Source organism: Delphinus delphis, chromosome 20, assembly GCF_949987515.2.
Source record: "Delphinus delphis chromosome 20, mDelDel1.2, whole genome shotgun sequence".
In the NCBI taxonomy this organism is placed as follows: domain Eukaryota; kingdom Metazoa; phylum Chordata; class Mammalia; order Artiodactyla; family Delphinidae; genus Delphinus; species Delphinus delphis.
The window spans coordinates 18356196-18376406 of record NC_082702.1 but is presented as its reverse complement, the minus strand read 5'-3'; the positions used below and the strand labels follow the sequence as shown (position 1 = coordinate 18376406).

At 39.3% G+C, this 20211-nt stretch overlaps 1 protein-coding gene across 2 annotated transcripts in view; it reads left to right on the top strand.

The window, feature by feature from the left end:
* The first annotated feature begins 473 nt into the window (after nt 1–473).
* Nucleotides 474–20211, top strand: part of DPY19L3 (dpy-19 like C-mannosyltransferase 3) — a 73626-nt gene continuing 53888 nt past the window's right edge. Inside the window, exons 1-3 of one of the 2 annotated variants that reach the window (XM_059999869.1) lie at nt 474–624; nt 2391–2532; nt 4775–4908. In XM_059999869.1, the coding sequence (XP_059855852.1) occupies nt 2430–2532; nt 4775–4908 (237 nt within the window). In that variant the 5' untranslated portion in view covers nt 474–624; nt 2391–2429. Of the gene's footprint in view, nt 625–1531; nt 1979–2390; nt 2533–4774; nt 4909–20211 lie in introns of those variants that run through there. The other variant, XM_059999870.1, reaches the window with a different exon arrangement.

The window sequence follows — 20211 nt, the reverse complement described above, 5'->3', positions numbered from 1 at the left end:
CAGGAGGGCACCGGCGCAAGAAAGAGTTTTTCGCGGCCCCCAGCCCGTCTCACCCTCCCCACCCGGGGTTCGACTTGAGGCCACCCTTATTCGCATCCCGGCCCTCTTCCCCCGAGCAGCGCCGCTCGCTCTGGCCTGGGGGTGGCGGGAGTCTGCGTAGGCGAAGGTGGCCTCGGGCTCCTCGGTCGGTGACGGGGGTCCAATGTTCTTCGAGGGGTGCCGGGAGCCGCGGGACATAGCGGAACGGAGCGGAACTCAGCCAACACTACAGCCCGGCGGCCGGAAGTGCGCCGCTTCCTTCCGGCCGGCGCCGCACGAGACGGGGCGGGGCGCCCCGAGAGGGGGAGGTGGCCCGTGCTGACGGACGGCTCCCGGGACCTATAGGCGCGGCCTCAGTGGCCCAGCCTCCCCGGCGCGCCCCCTCCCCGGGGCGGTGACTCCCCCCAGCCCCCCATTTCCAAGGTGCAGCACAAAGCTCCGCGGCTGCTGGGTTTTAGCTTTCCGCGCGGCGCGTTGCTGGCCGTAGTGCGGCCCCGCCCCCACGGCCCTCTGCGACCCCGGCCGGCCGGGCGGCTGCCCCCGTTCCCGGTCCGGAGCCGCGCGCGAGGACGGCTGAGGCCGCAGGTCTGTGGCTGCGTTTCGGGCCGCGGGCAGCGCGAGGGGACGCACGGGCGCGAGGCTCCGTCGGCGGCCCCGGACTGTCCGGCGGGCGGGTGGCGCTGCGCCCTTGCGTGGCGGCGTTCGGCTGAATGTGCCGCGAAGACCGAAAGCCCGCGGGCCGCCCCGCTGCGTCGCTCAGGGTGGGGGCGCGAATCCGGCCCTCGCGGCGTCTGCGGAGACCCGGTGTGGGACTGGGCTCCCCCTTGTCCTCCCGACGTGCGGGACTGGGGGCGGCAGCTTGGGAGAGAGCAAGTTTGCCGAGGGCGGGGCGCCTTCTCGGGCGACTTCTTGCTTTGGCCACGCGGGCGGAGGGAGGGGCTGGGTGGTCTCCGGCCTCGGCGGCCACGCCACTTCCTAGGTGAGCCGGAGCGAGTTACTGAATTTATTCGGCCCCTCAGCGTCTGGCGGGGACTCCGGTGGTGTAGCTTGGGTTGCGGAGGTGAGCTGAATAATGTGCCCTGCAGCGCCCCGGGATGCCCAGTACGTGCTGGTTCTTCTAAGAAATGGAGAAAAAAACCACCCGCTCTCATTTCCCTTTTCAAACATTTAAGATGGCATTCCTTGTAATTTGATGGGCAAACTTTTGTTTCTTGGGTTCATGCAGTTATCACACGTAGTTGGCACTTAAACATTTGTTGCCCTTCTGTCCTAATGTGTTACGTTGTATCAGTTGTGGGCTTTTTACAACTCCGCTTGGGGCCCTTAGAAAGGTCATGATTCTAGGATGAGGTAATTTGGGGGTAAGCTCATCTGTAGAGGTACGACTTTGCCCACACTCCTTTTCTCCCTCGTTGCTCCAGAGTCTCCATTTTCGGTGCTTGCACCTTTTTCCTCTCAGATTTTTTTTTTTGTATGAATGAATGAATGGTATAACGTTGATTGGTGTGTTCTTTTCAGTAGAGCAACTTGTTTACCTTTAGGAATTAATAAACTGCCCCGACAGTCGTGTCCGGCAACCGGTCATAGTTAATAAATGGTTAAACGCTGTTCATTCGTCGGAGGAGTGACGCCAGCTGTTCCGGGGGACTGTAGCCAGCTTACTCACTGCCACCACTCCCCTGCCTCCCACTTACTGCTTCCAAACCAGGCCCCTGCTCCCTGCCGTCACTCCCACTGTTGCTGCCTGGTGTAGCAGCTGCCCTGATTGGCACACCCCCGCTGCCATCACCACTGAGGCATATTCCTAAAGCTTCCAGTGTGAATTGTTTGAAGGAGCACCAGTATCAAAATCCAGATACCGGAGACAAAACAGTGTTTCAGTTCTTCAAAATCAGACCATCAACAATCAACAAATTTACTACTTAATACCTTTTCCATGGTTGGTACTATAGAAAATAATATAAAACTACCTAATTATGTGACAAAATGCGTGGTAACTGCTATGACTCGGGAAGGGGAGAGATCAGTAGGGGTTGGTGCATCCCAAGAAAGAAGGTTTCCTGGAAGAAGGGCAGGGGATTGTCTGTGATGCTCACCTGGGCTCCTAACTCTTGGCAGTGCCTGCCACAGGACAGGCGCTTCATAAATGTGGTTGTGTTAAAGAAATATTTGTGTTGTGTCTTGAGAGTAGCTTTGAAAGCCGGTTAAGGTTTGGATGGGAAAATGGGAGGACGTCCTAAGCAAGGGAAAATGGCTCAGGTAAAGTCTCCAAAACACAGATGAGCACAGGCTGTATTTGGCAGAGAGGGTACGGACATATGGATGGTGGCTTAATTCTGTGTTGTTTGTAGGAGTGGTTGGAAGAACAATGCATGTGAGTCTTTGACACCATGATATCCATCAGGCAAAGAAAAGGAATACAAACCACAGAAGTTTCAGAGGATTACGTGGCACAAGAAGAAAATGTGAAGTTGGAAAATAAATTGTCATCTAGTAGGTGATTTAAATTAAAGCAGCATTTGGGATTGCTTTTTTGTCTGCATATTGAAATAATCACTCTCCAATAGGATAAAAATTTGGTGAGACCTAATAGGTGAAGAAACTTATTCTATTACCTTGATATTTTAGTTTTACAGATGATTTGATCGCAATGTGATAATATTTGTTTTACAGTTATGATTAGATAAAAGACCTCTGATTAGAGCCCTTTGCTTCTCAGCTGCCTGTTCAGTATAGTTATGCCAATCTGATCCTTTGACTTTGAGAGTAATACTTTTTCCCACTGTTCAGATTTTAGTCTACTTCTAATTTTTCTGGTTTGTGTATGCTGTTCACAACTAGACAGCCTTACCTTGGGTGAGTTTCTCATTTCATTAAAGTATTGAAAGATGAATCAAACTTCCTTTTATTCTTTATTTTCAGTTAAATTCCTGAAATTTTCTAATTTGCTTTTTTTTTTTGGTGGGAAAAGTGGTCAGAATTTGGTAAATTGTTTAAATAATGTTGAAGACTCTTGCTAAGCCATACATCAAATGGCATTAATTACCAAATTCCTGCTACCCGAGTTGCTTTCTTAGGCTAAGCATGGTCAGGATTTTTTAAAGTAAGCATGAAAAATTCCATGTCTATCAGCCATTTTGGGTATCTGACAGAGTTTACATCAGCTGCAGCTAGAGCTAGTAAAGTAATTTGGGGTAACAGTTTTATTTTTTATTTATTTATTTTTTTGGTGGGGGGGGTGACAGTTTTATAAAATAAAAGTAATCTATATTGAGCAGTCATGCCATCCAACTCAGCTATTAGCAATTTGGGACAATACAGAGTATTTTCTGAAAATCTTATATAAAAACAAATACAGGTTCAAGTTTGTCCTTTTAAATTAAAACATAACTTTGAGGACTGTTCATTTTACCAAAGCAGTATTTATTCAGGTCAGAAAAAAAAAAGAAAACTAAAGAAAAGCAAAAATGAAGGAAAAAATACTCCCACAAACCCACTCATCCTGAGATTACCACCAATGACACTTTATCTTGCTGTCTAAATGTTGTTCTCTGTACATGTACACCTACAAGCATTCAGATGTGTTTTTTCTCAAAATTGAGATCCTACTCGCTGTTGTGTAACTTGCTATCTTTCTCTTGTTGTGTTATGAACATATGTCAGTCAGTGTATTTTTAAAATTTTGTCAGTGTGTAGTCACTGTGTGACTGTAGCATAATTTATTTAATTTCTTATTGAATATTTAGATGATTTTTAACCTTTTACCTATACAACCTGAACCACAGTGGCCAAATGTTTGTTTAAAACTTTATTTCTTTGGGGTGTATGCCTAGATTTGCAATTATTGGTCAGATAGTGTGCTCATTTTGGTGGCTTTTACTTCCTGTTGCCATGTCACATTCCAGAGAGGTATCCATTTATTCTAACACCAGCAGTGTTTAAAAAATGTCTATTTAAAAAAAAAAAAAGGCGATATTTTTGTATCCTTACCAAAACAGAGTACTAAGCATTTTTAAGCTATCAAATTGGCCACTATTGTAAAAGTTATAGCTCTTTGTTTTGGTTTGCATTTCATTAATACTAACTTTTTTTTTCTATTAAGTTTATTGGCCATTTTTTCTTCTGTGCATTGCCTATTCATGTCCTTAATCAGTTTCCTACTGAAATATTCATTTTTTTTATTATCCTGAAAGTATTTATCCTATATTAAGGATATTTTATCTTTCTTATATGTACTATAAATATGTTTCTTAGTTTATATTCCTTTAACTTGTGTGATGGGGTTTAAAATTTTAAGTAATCAAGTTTGGGAGTAGCTTTTAATGAATAAACCACACATTGTAAGTAGATCATCTAAAAGACTTTATATTTTAGATCTGTAACCCATTTATTCCTCTATTTAAGAAACTTAGTAGTTAAACTAGGTCAAGCACAGGTCCTAGGTGTTAAGATGAATAAGATAATATGCTGGTCCTCAAGATGCTTACATTCTAGTTGGCAAAATGGACAAATGAACAGTTAGATACAGTGGGGGAAAAAACTATAATAAAAGTATGAAAAGTATAAAAAGGTCTGTGGAATCACAAAACGGAACCCCTAACTGTCTGCTGGAGACACAGAAAGCTTCACCACTAACGGGCAGCTGGAACTTGGCACATTGGACAGTCTGAAATAGAACTATTAACTGCTAAATCCTTTACTGACTTGGTTTTTCATCTGTTCATTTTTCTAAAAGGTTGTACCAATAGAAGATTATGGACGATTCTTTCATTTACAATTGGTGGAACTGTTGCCCTTTGCACTGGACTTCTTACATCTGTCTACCTGGCCACTTTACATGAGAATGATTTGTGGTTTTCTAATATTAAGGTATGAACATTGTATGATTTACCCATCAGTGTCTCCAGTAGTTAGTTAGCCATTTAGATGAATGACCAAGACAGTTCCGTTTTGCCATAAAGAATCCAGTCTCTTGAAAAGTTTGGCTATAGAGTAAAATGACTTTTTCTTTGTTAGTTTAAAATAACATCAGAATTTTTATAATCAAGTGAGTTTTCCCATTATCGTTAGTTTATTCATATTATGCATCAGTTACTCTAAACCAGTATTTTTCAAGCTGTAGATTGTGAAATTGGTGTAGTAGGTCATAAGTAGCATTTTTCATAATGAAATCAAATATAAGAGAATACTATCACATGGTAAGGTTGATAATTATTTGTGAAACTTTTATTTTAATTATATGTATGTATGTACAAACTAGGTCACAGTATAAATTTTTTTTTTCTGTTGGATACAGTAAAAAAAAAAAAAATGAAAGAAAGAAAAAGAAAGCGAGAGCTACTGTTCTAAACCAGGGAATTTTAATCTGGCTCCATAGATGACCTTGATGTGGTGTACCTTTCTAATAATATATGCAGAAGATTGAGAGGAAGCCATAACTGTCATCAGATTTTCAAGAGAGTGTATGACTCTTTAAATACCAGTTTCCTTGTTGTCTTTCCCTTCCCCCCCTCCCTCCCTCTCTCTCTTTCTCTCTCTCCCCTCCGACATCCTTTAATTTGGCTTTGGTTCAGAGCAAGTATATCACTTAAAACTTACACATTGCCAGTGGTTTTCATCCAGATATACCTTTCTTTTCATCAGAAATGTCATGATCTTTGACCTTATTTCCCACCATGGCTTTTAATGATTAGTTGCTTACAAAGGTAAAATTGAGTTTCACAGGGCAAAGATTTATCATCTATGAGAATATTCAAAAGTATCTATGCAGAATGTGAAGACAGTTCCCAAAGAGAATTTTCCAAAATATTTTGAGCTTTGGTTCCATTATTGGAATGAGTCTCCAAAGGAGACTGCTTTGAATGACAAATTTTATTTTTATCAGTAATTTCTAGTATGTTTATTTTTAAAACCTGTCATATTACTTTATAGGTACAGCATGGATATATCTTTATACAAATAATCATGGTACCAAAAAATAATAATTCTTACCCAACTGTCTCAACCCAGTGACAGTTGGTAGATTTTCTTGTCAAGAAACATTTTACTCACCTGTCTCTTTAAAATTGAGTACCTATAAACAGATTCCCTGGAATTGAGAAATTTAAAACTTATTTATTAATACAAGTATTCTGAATAAAGCCTGGAATTTCCCCTTTGTGGGCATAAAGTCAAAATTAAATGCTAGTAACTCTATAGCAAGGAGACATGGTGAAAGAGATCACATAATTTTAAACTGTAAGTTTAGCTCTTTAATTTAAAGCTTATACATGGCCCTACTAGCACCCTTAAATAGATATAGCCCATCATCAAGAAACCTGAAGAAAAGGCCAGGTCATGTATGGCTTTGTAGACTGGGCAGGAGTTGGAAGGATGTACTGATTCATCGTTTGTGTGGAGTGCAGTTGAGGAGGAAGAATTATCAGTGATGACCTTCTTTCTCCTGTTAGCAGAAGGATAGATGGGTAGATCTTCATTCGCTATGATCGTGAACCCTGTGGGAGGAGCAGATCTGAAGGGTACAGTGACTTCCGACCAACTACCCGGAGTTAAGCCACACTTTATAGGTTGAGGGCACAGTCATCCCCAAAACTGACCCTTACTTCAGAAGCCAGTCACAACTTTGGGGGACCCCAGGCTACTCTCACTTCTGACCAACTGGCTATCTATTCACTAAAATGACACAGAACTCAGGAAAGCTCTGTACTTATAATTACAATTTTATTATAGAAATAGAATACAAATCAGAACCAGCCAAAGGGAGAGGCACAGTGGGAAAAGTCTGGGAGAGTCCCAGACTCCAAGTTTCCATTGTCCTCTTCCTATAGAGTCAGGATGCATCATCCTCCTGGTACATCAGTGTGCAACAGTGTGTAGAGTATTGCCAGCCCAGGAAGCTTACCTGAGCTCTGGTGTTGAGAGTTTTTACTGGTGTTTCTTTATGTATGCATGATTAGTTAAATCATGGGCCACAAGGTTGAACTCAATCTCCAGCTGCTCTCCACTTGCCAGAGGTCAAGCTGATATCTGTTGGCTCAGAGCGCCAACCCTCTAAGCATACGGTTGGTCTTTCTGGCTTGGCCAGCTCCCATCCTGAGTCATCTCCTTAGCAAAAACCATCTAGGGGCCCACCCTGAGTCACCTGTTAGCACAAGCTGTCAGATGTGGGCCGGAGCCTACCATGAATAACAAAGATACTCTTGTCACAGGGAAATTCAAGGGTTTATTGGCTGCCTCTCAGGAACTGGAGACAAAGGCCAACCACATTCTTTTTTATGCAGGAGGCAGCGAGGCCAGAAATGATGAGTTCAGGTTTGGATACATTGTGAGTCACTTTCAAAACAATCCAAGTAAAGATACGGAGTAAGGGGAGCTGGATTTACGGATCTGAAGGCAGGAGTTCCATGTGTGTTGGAAACGGACCTTTTCATGTTACCAGCTTGTAGCTGTGTGGGCAGGATTGTTTGAGGAGTATGTAGTATGAGAAGAAAGAGACCGGAGGCCAGATTCTGTCTCTGCCTCAGACACAGGCTGGGAGAAGCTGGGAGACAGGCGCACCCTCTCACAGGCCTCCCCACACCACCCGCACCCCTTACACTTAAAGCTGAGCTCAGAGTCTTGGTGCGTTTTTCCCTCTCTATTCAAGCTCTCTGGGTTTTTTTCACCCCTGTGTCACAAGAGGAATCCTCAGATGTTGTAATCATTTCTCAAACCAGATGATAGACTGGCTTATTTTTCATCTTAGAATTATCTAGACCCGGTGGTCTCCAACAGAACTCTCTGTACTGAAGGAAATGATCTAAATCTACACTGTCCAGTACAGTAGCTGCCAGCCAGATGTAGTGATTGAACACTGGAAATGTGGCTAGTGCATCAGAGGAACTAATTTTTAAATTTTATTTAAATTGAACTTTAATTTTAAAGTGCTTATACATTTTCTGTGAATAAACCAGTGAAATCAGCCATTACCGATCAACGGTATTGCTTAGCCAAAGGGAAAGCTCATTTTCAGAGTTTATACGCCTTCCTAAATTTACTCCTTTACATTTTCATCTTGGGGGATGATGGGAATATTTGAGAAGTGTAAATCTATTTCCCTTTTTTTTTTTTTTTTTTTTTTTTTTTTTTTTTTTGCGGTACGCGGGCCTCTCACTGTTGTGGCCTCTCCCATTGCGAAGCACAGGCGCCAGACGCGCAGGCTCAGCGGCCATGGCTCACGGGCCCAGCCGCTCCGTGGCATGTGGGATCTTCCCGGACCGGGGCACGAACCCATGTCCCCTGCATTAGCAGGCGGACTCTCAACCACTGCGCCACCAGGGAAGCCCTCCCTTTTTTATTTGAGTTATAACTTATCAAAATTGCCAGGCTAGTTTTTTATGTAAATACTTTGATCTTTTGAATACTCTGAATTAGTTGTAATTATTCAGAGAGTAAAAATATTGCTAATAAAATAGACTAATCATATATTCAGTTTATGCATTCAAAGTAATTTTTTTAAATGTTCATAGTAGTGTTAGTATTTCATATGTGGGAACCATGGGACAGAAACTTGGAGCCGAAAAGAAGATGTTGGTTTAAATGGTCACAGAAAATGTGTATGTAGTATCCTTTCCTGGCATATTTTTTAAATTAAAAAGTCAGTTCCTTGTTGTCTTAACCATTGTGTTATATTGCCCTTGCTGCGAAATTTAAAGTATAAGAGATTTTTTTAAATATCCTTGATTGAATGTCTGCTATGTCCTTGGCACTGTTATAGGTGCATTCTACTTTTATTTTATTTAATCTGGTTGTTTCCAAAGCCCAAACATTTTAACTCTAACTTGTCCTTTAAATGCAACCTGCTTTTTTTTTTTTTGCTGCTCTTTATTATAAACAAAACAAACTAAAGGGTTTAAAGCCCATACTCTTACTTGCTGTGCTCCCCTTACAGTGCCTGGCACATCGTCAGTGCTGAGTAGACAGTGGTCTGTTGGAGTAGAGTTAATCTCTAGTGGGGAGGGAGTGGTGTAGGCAGGGGAGGCAGGGAGACACCTGACTGCTGTAAAGAACCTGGGTTGGAATTGGAGCAAAAGGATGCAACTTTGGAGCTTGCCTCCAGAGATAGGACATAGTTAGTACTGGCAAGTGGGGAGCCAGTCATTGCATTTTTAATGATTTGTGTTTCGTAGGTGCTGGAGTAAATCTCTGTATGGTCTTGATTGTTTTTCTTTTTGGAACATTGTGTTTTTTATTGCACAGACTATACTGTGACAACAACAAAAACTTTTTTTAATGAAAAACATTACTTAGTGTTCATTACCCTTAACAAAAAACAATTTTCATTTTTCCCTTCCGTTCTTCATCCTGTACATGTATATATTTTACTTATTTATGACCCCAATATAGATAGTTTTTACAATCATCGTATGCATTTTCCATATACAATTATATATTTTCACAAACACTTACAATTATTATATAAATTAATAGCTATATACTTTAATATTTTTGACATTTTTATACCCTTGGTCATTTCACTATTTCCATGCTCCCAACTTGGGGTAGATTGTTTCTAATTGTGTGGTTAGACCCCTAAAATTGCTTACTTAACTTCTCATTTTAAAGCGGTAGGATAAAGATGTCAGTTCCTTCTTTTGTTTAGAATTACCTCAGAGCAATGAAAGAAAATGAAAAACAGTCAGATTCCTTCTTTGATGAAACTAAGAGAGGTCTGTAATCTGGAACCACAATATATGAGGAAGGGCTGCCAAATCCAGTGAAACTCCAAGGAGTGTAGAAAGATGCTGCGAGAGAACTCCTAAAGCTGCAGGTTTTAGGTAAAGCTGCTGAAGTTTAGTCCTCCAAAGTCACTGGCACATTCTGAGGGATAAACCAGTGGTCCCCTGTGTGAGACCATGGGACTAGATGTGAGGAGTAATGACAGAAGCTTCCCTGTATACACTTTGGTATGAAAGAGAAACAAGGTAGACAGGCTGAAAGGAGTAATCACAGAGACAAACCATTTTTGTAAAAGTAGAGTTTAAGCAGACCAGGATAAAGAGAGAAAACTTGCATTTTCAACAGCCCTGAAGCTGCCAATCTCTGAAGACTAAAATGAGGAAAAGACTAAAGAGCTCACTCTTGTAATCCACTCTGTATCAGCAGAAAAATTCTTGCTGGCCTGAGTTATGTCCCAACCCTCTCCCCTACATGTAGCTGATTTGGTAAGAACTTGCCACATTTAGAAATGACTAGTAATCAGAAAGGAACTAGCACAGGATCTGTACAATAATACTGCAAGAAAAAGGGAAGAGAAAAACAAGAACAAACGATACATGAAGAACCAGAAAACTTTTACAGCAGAGACGTGAAGATTGTGGCCAAACGTGTCACATTAAAAAACAAACATAATAAAGCATTTGCCACTGTAGAAGGTGAATTCAAAGCAGGAATGTAGGAATGTATATACCATCTTCAAAGAGATTTGTAGGAAGATAAGAGGAAATGAAACATGAGCTGGCAGAACTTAGTCAAGAAATAGAATATTTAAAGATATAACCATAATAGAAATCATGACTATGTAAGGAGCAACACACAGGAGACCAGAATCTGCAAAAAGCAAGAAGAGAAAAGTTGGACAGGACTGATGAAAGTAAACAAAATGAAATAGAATTAGTAAAGTTAAAATATTAGAAGTGACAGCTAAGGAAGACAACAGAAAGATTGCATTATTTGTGTCCCATAGGAAGCAAAACCATGAAATGGGGAAAAAAATGTTTAAATCTGTAATTCAAGAAAACTTTCCAAAAATAAAGGAAAACTTGAATCTACAAACTGAACGGACACGATGGGTCCCAGGAACATTTGGCCTAGAAAAATCATTAGCAGGATATAGCTACGAAATTCCTGTACCTAAATGGTAAGAAACCTTTGGACATCCAGACAAAAGATCAAGTTACCTATATGAGGAAACAAAGGTCAATCTGGCTTCCAAGTTTTCCAAGTAACGTATAGTTACTCAAAGACCTTGAATTATGTCTACAAAGGACTCACGTAAAAGAAAGTGATTTATGTATTTTAACCCAGTTATTCCATCATATATAAAGCACCATTCAAATGTTTTTGACTCTGAGAAATATGTATTTTTAAGAACACCTGGAGAAATTGGTAGAGGAAAAACTTTATCTAGTCAAGAGATAAAAGGCAAAACAATGTTAGAAAGATTGTCAAATTTATTTAACTGTAGAACTAAGACTAAATAGTTACAGAACAAAATATATATGATATGAATAGTATAATAACATAATAATGTTATTATGTAATAGTAACACAATAGCAGTGTAATAATTACATAACACAAGTTAGAAGAGGAAGGGAAAGAAAAGGTAAAAAATGGTGGAAAGGGCTTCCCTGGTGGCGCATCCCCCCGATGCAGGGGACACGGGTTCGTGCCCCGGTCTGGGAGGATCCCACATGCCGCAGAGCGGCTAGGCCCGTGAGCCATGGCCGCTGAGCCTGCGCGTCCGGAGCCCGTGCTCCACAACGGGAGAGGCCACAACAGTGAGAGGCCTGCATACCACAAAAAAAAAAAAAAAAAAAAAAAAGATGGTGGAAGTATCCTGATGTATCTTTTATAGCTAAAAATCAAAAAGTTACAACTAAAAGTGATGTCAAGAAACAGACACACAGTATATATAAAGAAAATTCCAAGAAAAATAATATCAAGTAAAATTGGGCAGGGGAGAAGTATAAATTTCATAAGATTGTCATAACTTGTTATAGAAAGTCAGTAGATACTAGCCATAGAAACAAAGAATTAAGTTATTCTCTGAAGTTATAAAGAAAGGTAACCCCTAGAACAAAAACATCAACCTTCCAAATTAAAGACATGTACACACATACACACATATTGAAACAAGCTGACACGGATCATGTAGTGAAGGATTTGTTGTAAAGAGCAGTAAAAAGCATGATACAATATCTATTAACACAAGTATGTCTAATTATTTTTGATTAAATAAGTATCAGTGGGTTTTACTCACCTAATAAAAACTCTGGATCACAAAGCAAAATCCAAATCACATCATATATGCATAAGATCCTCCCAGAACAGTAAGAATCCTCCTTAGACAGATTAGGCCACAGGTGTGGATAAGGACTTAATAAATGCAGAAAGGGGAAAGAAAGTATCAGACAGTATTAAATGAGGCAAAGAAGGGCAATATTTCAGTGATAAAGATACAGACCATAAATATGACTATCCATGCATCAGATAATCACAATATTTACAAAGCAGAAACCACAGGAAATGTAAGAAGAGTATAGAAATACATTAGTATTGAGGAGTTTTAATTCTTTCCCAGTTCATATAAAAGCAAGTGGACAAAAATAAGTAAGGATATAGAAGACCTAGTGAAAATATTGAATATGATAGATCTAATCTGTAAATATCTAAAGATACATTCATTTCCAGTATCCACAGAACATTCACTAAACCATTGATAAATTAAGCCGTAAGGAAAAATCTCAGATCCAAAAATACAGAAATTATATGGACAATATTCTCTAATCACAGTGTGATAGCACATAGTCTTGGCCTGTTTCTGACTTTGGGCATAAAGGTCACAGTATCCTCTTTTGTTAATTTATTCATTCACTTAAATAAAAATTGCAGATAACTAATTAAAAAGAAAAATTGCTTACTATCTAGAAATTTTAAAATATTTAAAAAGTAACTTTTGGGCCACAGGTAATTAAAACTGAATTTATAGAAATTATAAATGAAATCTAGAAAATGATGAAAACCGTATTTCAGGATTATGGAATATACCTAAGAGAGTACTCAGAAGAAAATTTGTAGCTGTAAATACTATATTATGAAATAATTAATATATTGTGCAATAAATGAATTATTCCACTTATGAAATCTCACAACAGAAGGAGCGATAAAGGTAAAAGAAATTGATCACCTAGAAAGTAGGAAAACGGTTCATAAATCAGTGGTTATTTGGGGGGGTGAAAACTAAAGAAATGAAAGGAAGATAAAGATGGGGTAGGAAATGAAAATATCCAAAATAAGAAATAACACAAAAATAATTATGGAGATGGAACTTCCCTGGAGGTCCATTGGTTAAGACTCCGTGCTTCCACTGCAGGGGGCACAGGTTCGATCCCTGGTAGGGGAACTAAGATCCCACATGCCGTGCAGCACGGCCAAAAAAAGAAGAAATAATTACAGAGGTCATGAAATATGGTAACAGAGAAATAACCATAGAGACCATGAAATAAGAAAGAGCCACATGAGACTATTTTGTTTGATTTTATGCAAATTAGATGAATAGATGAAATGGGTGATTTCCTATAAGAATATATTTTTAAAATATTTATTTTATTTATTTATTCTTATGTTTTGGTTGTGCTGGGTCTTAGTGGTGGCACGCACGGGATCTTCATTGCAGCATGCAAGATCTTTAGTTGTGGCATGCAGACTTCTTAGTTGCAGCATGTGAACTCTTAATTGTGGCATGCATGCGGGATCTAGTTCCCTGACCAGAGATCAAACCCGGGCCCCCTGCATTGGGAGTGCAGAGTCTTACCCACTGGAACACCAGGGAAGTCCCTAGAAGAACATTAATTACCAAAACGGCCCCAGTAAACACAATTATTTCTGTAGATGTGATAGAGAACACTTGAGAAATATTGTACCTACCTATCCCCCAACCCCAAAATACCAGACCCTGTTGACTTTATGGAGGAATTCTACCAAACTTTTAAAGAACCAAAATATTCCAATGCTATTTGAGCCATCCTAGAACACTAAAGAGGAAGAAAACTTCCAAATTATTGCTATAAATCAGGTATTACACACCAAAACTGAGGATCAGACTGTAACTACAGTCAGTTCTTATTCCCACCAGTTATGTTACATAAAGTCACTGAGAATAGTGAATTAGCGAATACTGAACTGTGACTCCTGGGGAAATATGTACATATGTATAGACACACTCATATCACACATAGGTTACAATCTTAAATCCTAAGAACTCCTCCTGGTAGATTCTATTTTCTTTTTTTTCACAAAAGAGAAAGTGAGTTTCAGAAATGTTAAGTGAGTTGTCTGAGGCCATCCACTAACTGGTGCCAGAGCTGGGATTCAAACCTTCTGTGACTGGCCCCAGAGCTAGGGCTTCTCGCGCTGTGCTGCACTGCTGCCCCTTACTGTCTTTATCCTCTGATCATCTCTGTGTGAGAGCTGGAGCAAGAGGCAGACCACAGCTGGGAACTATGCACATCAGGCAACTCACATGTCTACAAATGACTGCAAAATACAGCAAGTATTGATTTTTGTCATTTTTGTTGTTACAAATAAATTTTAGCTAGTAGGCAAATTTGCAAATAGGAAATCCATGAATAATGAGGATCAACTGCATATAATCCAGATAATATTAAAAAAACGAAACTCAGAGACTAATCCCACTGTATATATTGGACCCAAAATCCTAATTAATGCTAGTAAAGAGAGTCCAGTAGCACATTAAAGCATGCCACACCATGAAAAAGTCATTTTTCTGCCAGGAATGCAAAGGAGATTGTTGGGAAATATATACTTTTTTTTTTTTTTGCCATATTAGTACCTCAAGAGATGTAAAAAAAGGTATTTGAAAAAAATTCAACATCAGTTCTTTGTAATGTACATAACTCAAAATAGGAATGGACTAGGTGAGCCCATCACATCAGTAGAATACACAAATAAAAACCATGTGATTATCTCAAAAAACACAGGAAAAGCATTTAACAAAGTTTGACAACCTTTATGATAAAAATGCTCAACTATCTAGAAATAGAAGAGAACTTTAGCCTCATAAAGGGCATTTGTCAAAAACCCACAGTTAAGAGCATACTTAATGATAAAAGACTGAGAGCTTTCTCCCTGAGATCAGGAACAAGACAAGGATTTCTGCTGTAGCCACTTGTATTCAACATTGTACTAGACAGTTTGTCAGGGAAATAATGGCAAGGAAATGAAATGAAAGGCATGAAGTAAAACTGTCTCTCTTTGTAGATGACACGTATATAGAATCCACTAAAAATAACTTTTAGAACTAATGAGTTTATCAGGGTTGCAGGATAACAAGATCAATATGCAGAAATTAATTGTATTCCTATACAGTAGCAATGAGCAATCCAAAAGTGAAATTAAGAAAACAGTTCTAGCACTTCCCTGGTGGCGCAGTGGTTAAGAATCCACCTGCCAATGCATAGGAAATGGGTTTGAGCCCTGGCCCGGGAAGATCCTATATGCTGTGGAGCAACTAAGCCCTTGTGCCACAACTATTGAAGCCCGCACCCCTAGAGCCTGTGCTCCGCAACAAGAGGAGCCACTGCAATGAGAAGCCTACACACCACAACGAAGAGTAGCCCCTGCTCACCACAGCTAGAGAAAGCCCATGCGTGGCAACGAAGACCCAGCACAGCCAAAAATAAATTTATTAAAAAAAAAAAAAAAAAGAAAGAAAGCAATTCCACTTACACATCAACAAAAAGTAAAATACTTGGGAATAAATTTAACCAAAAAGTATAAAACTTAAACCATGTCCATGCATTGAAGACAATATTGTTAAGATGGCAATACTCCCCAAGTTCAACATGATCCCTCTCAGAATCCCAGGTGGATTTTTTGCAGATATTGACAAACTGATCCTAAAATTTATGTGGAATAAGAGGCCCAGAATAGCCAAAACAGAACAAAGTTGGGAGACTCACACTTCCTGATTTCAAAACCTGCAATATCAAGACTACAATAATCAAGAGAGTGTAGTGCTGGCTTAAGAATGGACATAGAGATCAATGGAATGGAATTGAGAGTACCTTACGTTTATGGTCAATTGATTTTCAACAGAGGTACCAAGACAATTAAACGGAGAAAGAATAGTCTTTTTAACAAATGGTCTGGAGACGACTGGGTATTTACATGCAAAAGAATGAATTTGGGCCCTTTTCTCATACTACATGCAAAAATTAACACAAAATGGATCATAGACCCAAATGTAAGGGTTAAAACTATGAAACTTTTAGAAGAAAACATGAATAAATTTTCATGGCCTTGGGTTGGCTAAGCTTTCTTAGATACAACACCAAAAGCACAAGTGACTAAAGGAAAAATAGTTAAATTGGACTTCATCAAAGTTAGAAACTTTTGTGCTCCAAAGTACACCATTAAGAAAGTGAAAAGACAACACTCAGAGTGGGAGAAAATATTTACAAATCATGTCTGGTAAGGGATTTGTATCTAGAAAATATAAACAACTATTACAACTTAATGATAAAAAGACAACCTAATTTTTAAAATGAGCAAAGGACTTAATAGACATTTCTCCGAAGATGATTTACATATGGCCAACAAGCACATGAAAAGATGCTCAGCCCCATTAACTACTAGGGAAATTAAAATCAAAACCACAATGAGATAACACTTCACACCTGCTAGCAGGGTTATTATAAAAAGACATAATAACAACTATTGACAAGGACGTGGAGCAGTTGGAACCCATCTACCACTTTGGAAAAAGTCCAGCAGGTCCTCAGTCAGACATAGAGTTATCACATGATCTTAGCAGTTCTACTCCTAAGGGTACACCCAAGAAAAATGAAAACATATCCACAAAAAAATTATAAACAAATGTACATAACAGCATTTTTCATGATAGCCAAAAAGAGGAAACAACTCTAATGTCATCAATAGATGAACGGGTAAAGAAAAGGTGGTATATCCATACGATGGAATATTATTCAGCAGTTTTGAAATGAATTACTGATACATGCTACAGCATAGACGAACCTTGAAAACATGCTAATTGAAAGAAGCCAGGCGCAAAGGACATATTCTGTGATTCCAGGAGAGGCCAATCTAAAGAGACAAAGTAGATTGGTGATTGCTTAGGGTTAGAGGCCATGTGGAATCTGCAGGGTGACAGCCCAGGAGTGTGGGTAATGAAAATGTTCCAAAATTGATTGTACTGATGGATTCATAACTCTGTGAATATAGTAAAAGCCACTGACTTGTGCACTTTAAAAGGGTAAATTGTATGTGAATTCTATCTCAGTGAAACTTAAAAGACTAGATGCATACTTTTTGTTTAAATATAGCATGCATACGTCTAAGACCAAATGTTAAGACCTTACTGATTAGGGAAACACTAGAAAAATGGTGTTCAAAAGAAATTTCTGTTGGCTGAAGAGTTCTTTATCTGTGCTGTGGTAATACTATAGCCATTATCCAAATATGCTCAGGAACTGAGAAAATGAACTTTTAATTGTTTTTTTAAAAAAATTGATGTATGTATGTATTTATTTGCCGCGTTGGGTCTTCGTTGCTGTGTGCGGGCTTTCTCTAGTTGCGTCAAGTGGGGGCTACTCTTCGTTGTGGTGTGAGAGCTTCTCATTGCGGTGGCTTCTCTTGTTGCGGAGCATGGGCTCTAGGTGCGCGGGCTTCAGTAGTTGCGGCATTTGGGCTCCACAAAAGCCCAGGACCAGATGGCTTCACAGGCAAATTTTACCAAACGTTTAGAGAAGAGCTAACACTGAGCCCTCTCAAACTCTTCCAAAAAATTGCAGAGGGAGGAACACTCCCAAATTCATTCTATGAAGCCACCATCACCCTGATACCAAACCCTGAAAAAGATATCACAAAAAAAGAAAATTATAGACCAATATCACTGATTAACATAGATGCAAAAATCCTGAACAAAATACTTGCAAACAGAATCCAACAACATATAAAAAGGATCATACACCATGACCAAGTGGGATTTATCCCAGGGATGCAAGGATTCTTCAATATATGCAAATTAATCAATGTGATACACCATATTAACAAATAAAGGAATAAAAACCATAGGATCATCTCAATAGCTGCAGAAAAAGCTTTTGACAAAATTCAACACCAATTTATAATAAACTCTCTAGGAAGTGGGCATAGAGGGAACCTACCTCAACATAATAAAGGCCATATATGACAGACCCACAACAAACATCATACTCAATGGTGAAGAACTGAAAGCATTTCCATCAAGATCAGGAATGAGACAAGGATGTCCACTCTCGCCACTATTATTCAATGGCGAAGTCCTAGCCACGGCAATCAGAGAAGAAAAAGAAATAAAAGGAATACAAATTGGAAAAGAAGAAGTAAAACTGTCACTGTTTACGGATGACATGATACTATACATAGAAAATCCTAAAGATGCCACCAGAAAACTACTAGAACTAATCAGTGAATTTGGTAAGGTTGCAGGATACAAAATTAATGCACAGAAATCTCTGGCATTCCTATACACTAACAACGAAAAATCAGAAAGAGAAATGAAGGAAACAATCCCATTTACCATCGCAACAAAAAGAATAAAATACCTAGGAATAAACCTACCTAAGGAGGCAAAAGACTTGTACTCAAAAAACTATAAAACACTGATGAATGAAATCAAAGATGACATAAACAGATGGAGAAATATACCATGTTCTTGGATTGGAAGAATCAATATTGTGAAAATGACTATACTACCCAAAGCAATCTACAGATTCAGTGCAATCCCTATCAAACTACCAATGGCATTCTTCACAGAATTAGAACAAAAAATTTTACAATTCATATGGAAACACAAAAGATCACAAATACAAAAGCAGTCTTGAAAAAGAGAAATGGAGCTGGAAGAATCAGTCTCCCCAACTTGATACTATACTACAAAGCTGCAGTAATCAAGACAGTATGGTACTGGCACAAAAACAGAAGTATAGATCAATGGTACAGGATAGAAAGCCCAGAGATAGACCCATGCACGTACAGTCACCTAATTTATGGCAAAGGAGGCAAGAGCATACAATGGAGAAAAGACAGCCTCTTTAATAAATGGTGCTGGGAAAACTGGACAGCTACATGTAAAAGAATGAAATTAGAACACTACCTAACACCATACACAAAAATTAACTCCAAATGGATTAAAGACCTAAATGTAAGACCAGAACTATAAAACTCTTAGAGGAAAACATAGGAAAAACACTCTTTGACATAAACCACAGCAAGATCTTTTTTGACCCACCTCTAGAGGAATGGAAATAAAAACAAAAATAAACAAATGGGACCTAAATAAACTTAAAATCTATTGCACAGCAAAGGAAACCATAAACAAGACGAAAAGACCACTCTCAGAATGGGAGAAAATGTTTGCAAATGAAATGATGGACAAAGGGTTAATCTCCAAAATATACAAACAGCTCGTGGTGCTCAATATCAACAAAAAAAACAAAAAACAATCCAATTAAAAAATGGGCAGAAGACCTAAATAGACATTTCACCAAAGAAGACATACAGATGGCCAAGACGCACATGAAAAGCTGCTCAACATCACTAATTATTAGAGAAATGCAAATCAAAACTACAATGAGGTATCACCTCACACCAATCAGAATGGCCATCATCAAAAATCTACAAACAGTAAATGCTGGAAAGGGTGTGGTGAAAAGGGAACCCTCCTGCACTGTTGGTGGGAATGTAAATTGATATAGCCACTATGGAGAACAGTATGGAGGTTCCTTAAAAAACTAAAAATAGAGCTACCATATGACCCAGCAATCCCACTACTGGCATATACCCTGAGGAAACCGTAATTCAAAAAGAGTCATGTACCACAATGTTCATTGCAGCTCTATTTACAATAGTCAGGACATGGAAGCAACCTAAGTGTCCATCGACAGATGAATGGATAAAGATGTGGCACATATATACAATGTAATATTACTCAACCATAAAAAGAAACGAAATTGCGTTATTTGTAATGAGGTGGATGGACCTAGATTCTGTCATACAAAGTGAAGTAAGTCAGAAAGAAAAACCAATACCATATGCTAACACATATATATGGAATCTAAAAAAAAAAAAATGGTTCTCAAGAACCTAGGGGCAGGACGGGAATAAAGATGCAGATGTAGAGAATGGACTTGAGGACACGGGGAGGGGGAAGGGTAAGCTGGGATGAAGTGAGAGAGTGGCATGGACTTACATATACTACCAAATGTAAAATAGATAGCTAGTGGGAAGCAGCCGCATAGCACAGGGACATCAGCTCCGTGCTTTGTGACCACCTAGAGGGGTAGGATAGGGAGGGTGGGAGGGAGACGCAAGGGGAAGGAGATATGGGG